The sequence below is a fragment of the Drosophila santomea genome, chromosome 3L, assembly GCF_016746245.2.
Source record: "Drosophila santomea strain STO CAGO 1482 chromosome 3L, Prin_Dsan_1.1, whole genome shotgun sequence".
NCBI lineage: Eukaryota > Metazoa > Arthropoda > Insecta > Diptera > Drosophilidae > Drosophila > Drosophila santomea.
Genome location: NC_053018.2, coordinates 10,795,881 through 10,799,517, shown reverse-complemented (window position 1 = coordinate 10,799,517; position 3,637 = coordinate 10,795,881). Strand labels below are relative to the sequence as shown.

Sequence of the window (3,637 nt, the reverse complement as noted above, 5' to 3'; positions counted from 1 at the left end):
TTGTTTTCCTCCCTAGCGATGGTACGCGAATCGATGTTAGCTGGATACTATCGCTGGCGCTTGGGATTTTGTGCTTGCGCTGTTTTTTCTCTTTGGCGCTAGCACGGTCATACCGCAAATTCTACTCTCTTGAATTCGAGTTCGAAAATACCTTTAGCATGTGCAGCAACCAATTCGAAATCATATTTTTGGCGGGCTTTATTTATATAGAAATAAATATTGATATTTTAAAGCAATAAAAACCAGGTTGATTAGCTTCAAATATGTTTTGCTATGTTACCAATGAATATGTTAAACATTGCGTAATTTTTATTTCAAAATATATTACACGGGTATAAAATTATACATATATATAAGCGATTTAAGGTTTTTAAACCTTGTTGAATTGCACAAAGTTTTCCGACTGATGCTTGATGTACGACTTGCGACAGTCCATATCATCAGCAGGACGATTGTGTGGAGCCCACACAGGTTCCCCCACAAAATAGCGACGAGTTCTGATGAAGTTCTAAGGAAAAACAATAAAAAAAAGCTTAAAAAGTAGTACGGATATACGATTGTGTGAATAATTTACATTGGTATCCAGAGTAAAGCGGTGATAGATGCCCGCGGGTATAATGATCAGATCTCCCTTTACAACCTTAATGCGCAGCCAATTGTCCTCATTGCTATAATATATTAATAAACAATAAACTAGACTGTAAAATGCAGTGTAAATAAACAAAACTTACTCGCGCACATCAAAGTAACCAGATCCATCCAATATCAGGCGAATTTCCTCATCCGTGTGCAGGTGTTCGGTGAAAAAGGCTTTCAACTTGTTGGCATAGTCTGGAAGGCACTTTTCCGAGCAGGTGATCTGTAAGAAAACTTAGTTTACTAAGATTCTGTATGGGGTTATATAGGGAAACATCGATCTTGCCTCATCATCGTAGGTATAGCCACGTTTTGCCCTCAGTTCGGTGAGGGTATTATCGCTCTGGTACGCGTCCGCATTGATCTGCAAATGTGAATAATCAAGATAAGCTCGCCCCCAAGGTCACTTGAGGTTTACAAAGTCGTAGTTTCAATTCACTTGCCTTAAAGTATTCCACGCCGGTCTTCTGGTAAAGATCATTAAGTTCCAAGTAGGCAGGCGGATTGCGGTGGTGCTCCAGGCGCTGGTCGGTTTCCTCCGTGTCCATATACCAAACTTGCACCATTTTGGACAGTTTTAAACGGGTTTTAATGAGCAACTAGCAACAAATAGATTAAACAAGAAAAATTCAACGCCCATCAGCTGTTCGTTTTCGAATTTTCGAAGTAGATAACAGGCACTCAGTCGAATGCCGCTACTGCTGTTAACTCAACATTCGAAAATGAATGCTGTTCGCTTTGCATTCGAATTACCGTTTTTTTTTAAAACATAACTTTTGAAATATTCGATTTTAAAACAAAAAATAAGAATATTGGAACATAAAAATTATTTTAAATAACCCCCATCTATTGTGTATTAATAATTCGTTGTGTTTCAATATTACCCTTTATTATATTGTGAATCATTTTTGTATGTTTTGACTTTAATTGAATCTGTGGCCTGCAATATTGCCTCTCATTACTATTATCTAGTTCAATTTGTGTAGTCAACTACCAGTTTGATACTAACCATAAGTTAGTACGTGAAAATGCTTAGTTCCTGGTTTTATGTTACATTTATAGGCCTTACAAAGGAGCACAGGATTACGCAGTGAGTTTAGACAGTTCCTCGCGAAGCTCGGCAGTGTCGATGGTTCCCTTCGCTTGCGATGGCGGTTGGGTTGTGGATTGGGCCAGGAGGCGGGCGCAGCTCTTCTTGTGCATGAACCAATGCAGCCGCTGGCACTCGCGATCGCAATACTGCACCGCCTTGCACTTGGAGCACTTCTTGTCAGGCTTCTCTGCGCCGCAGGTGCTGCAGTAGCCGCCCTCGTCCTAAAAATTACGATTTCCAGATTAGAAAAGAATTTGAATCATTAGCATCGGTTAATTGGACCCACCACAAAGCCCCTCATCCCATTAATGGCATTTCGCAGGATCGTAAGTGCTGGTGGTGCATCCTTGGCGCCAAATTGCGTGGCAATTTGCCGGAAAATGGTGCACTCCCTTACGGGAAACTCCCTGGCACACTCGCGCAACGTGTACTCCACATAGTCCAGCTGGCCCAGCTTGTTCTCCTTGAGCACACGCTTCACAAACACCTCAATGAAGTCGTTCTTGTTGGCATCACCCGCCTCCTCGCCACCCTTCTCCTTGTGCTGCGCCTTGAATTGCTCCTCGCAGCGTATTAGCTCGGCCAGAATCCAGCCCTGATAATGGAACTTGAAGGCCAGCAGCTCATTGAGGTCATGCGACTTTTGCATCTCCTTTTCGCACATCAAGGCCAGCGTTTTGCGGAGGCTGGACAGGATCCTAAGTAGTCCCAGCGACTGCACATTCAGGGCAATCCTCACGGGATGGAGGTTGATTTCGGTGACGAAGGCGTGGAACGATTTGAGTAAGCTGGGTGGTATCTGCGGCTCCGTCTGCTGGCCATGCACTTGGGTGTAGTACTCCAAGCTCGACTGGGTCACATAGTTGTTGATGGTCTCCACACACGCATGGTTGCCCACAAAGGCGGCCATCTGGGCGGCGGTCCTGTTGACGCTATTGAGGCTACCTGGCTTGATGCCCGCATCTAAGAGCAGCCGGCACACATGTGTATTACCAGATAGGGCAGCGAAGTGCAGTGGCGTATAATCGGCTCCATGCTGATTCAGGTTTATGTCGGCGCCCTAAGAAGTAAAAGGCAGTTATTATGCGTTCAGTGCAGAGTTGAATCTATGAATTAATTATCCTGGTTCAATATGGTTCCAGTGATGATTCAATAGATACAAGCAGCACTAGTAGCTTCTATTGCTCATGTAGGTTCCAAGTAGCTAAGCTTTATTGACTCAGATCCATGAACTGGAAACTCTAGTTAGCTTGGGAAACTTCCATGCTAGGTGCACAAAAGGCGGATGCCCGGAAGATATACCCACCATGTCCAGGAGCAGCTGCACCGCCTCGCGGTTTCCCTTGAAGCTGGCGTGGGCCAAACACGACATCCCGCTGTCGTCCACGAAGTTTACATTGTTCACTCCCGCCAGCAGCTGCTTGAATCCACTGGTGTCACTCTTGGCCAGGTGCTCCAGCAACTGGCGCTGCACGTCGTCCAGCTGCTGATTCTTCGGGGTCTCCTCGGTCATGGTGGGTCGAGTTTATGTTAGATTTTTCCACGGGCTCTCTGGAAAATGGAAATCAAGAAAACTCCACTGTTTTCGGCGTGCACGGGCTTACAGCGATAGTTGCGGCGTTTTGCAGCACTGCTTGCCGGTTGGTATGCGATATATCGCTACTTTATGGTGAGTCCGTATAAAAAAAATTAAAGATATTGTAAGTGTTGAGTTTTTTAAAATCCGAAAACATCAATATTGGCATATATGTGATAAGTTAGTAAGATTCAGTTGGTTGGTATTATAATATATATTTTCATGTATTACATTATTATTATAAATGTTTTATTGTTGGCAAGCTAGTAAGTTTAAGTTAGTTGGTTTTATAACTTTATATCATATACTTTTTTCAGTTGTCTCGTTACCTT

General features: G+C 43.6%; 2 protein-coding genes across 2 annotated transcripts; both read right to left on the bottom strand.

Moving 5' to 3' along the window:
• Window positions 1-264: 264 nt before the first annotated feature.
• On the bottom strand, window positions 265-1,287 carry LOC120448341 (1,2-dihydroxy-3-keto-5-methylthiopentene dioxygenase). The gene is made up of 5 exons (XM_039630304.2): window positions 1,080-1,287; window positions 923-1,000; window positions 732-859; window positions 575-668; window positions 265-508 (listed from the first exon to the last, which is right to left on the bottom strand). The coding sequence occupies exons 1-5, from the start codon at window positions 1,200-1,202 to the stop codon at window positions 371-373; spliced, it is 561 nt and encodes a 186-aa protein (XP_039486238.1). The 5' UTR covers window positions 1,203-1,287; the 3' UTR covers window positions 265-370.
• A 216-nt stretch (window positions 1,288-1,503) lies between these two features.
• On the bottom strand, window positions 1,504-3,473 carry LOC120449465 (ankyrin repeat and MYND domain-containing protein 2). The gene is made up of 4 exons (XM_039631936.1): window positions 3,334-3,473; window positions 3,036-3,280; window positions 2,016-2,789; window positions 1,504-1,950 (listed from the first exon to the last, which is right to left on the bottom strand). The coding sequence occupies exons 2-4, from the start codon at window positions 3,240-3,242 to the stop codon at window positions 1,720-1,722; spliced, it is 1,212 nt and encodes a 403-aa protein (XP_039487870.1). The 5' UTR covers window positions 3,243-3,280; window positions 3,334-3,473; the 3' UTR covers window positions 1,504-1,719.
• Between the last annotated feature and the right edge of the window lie 164 nt (window positions 3,474-3,637).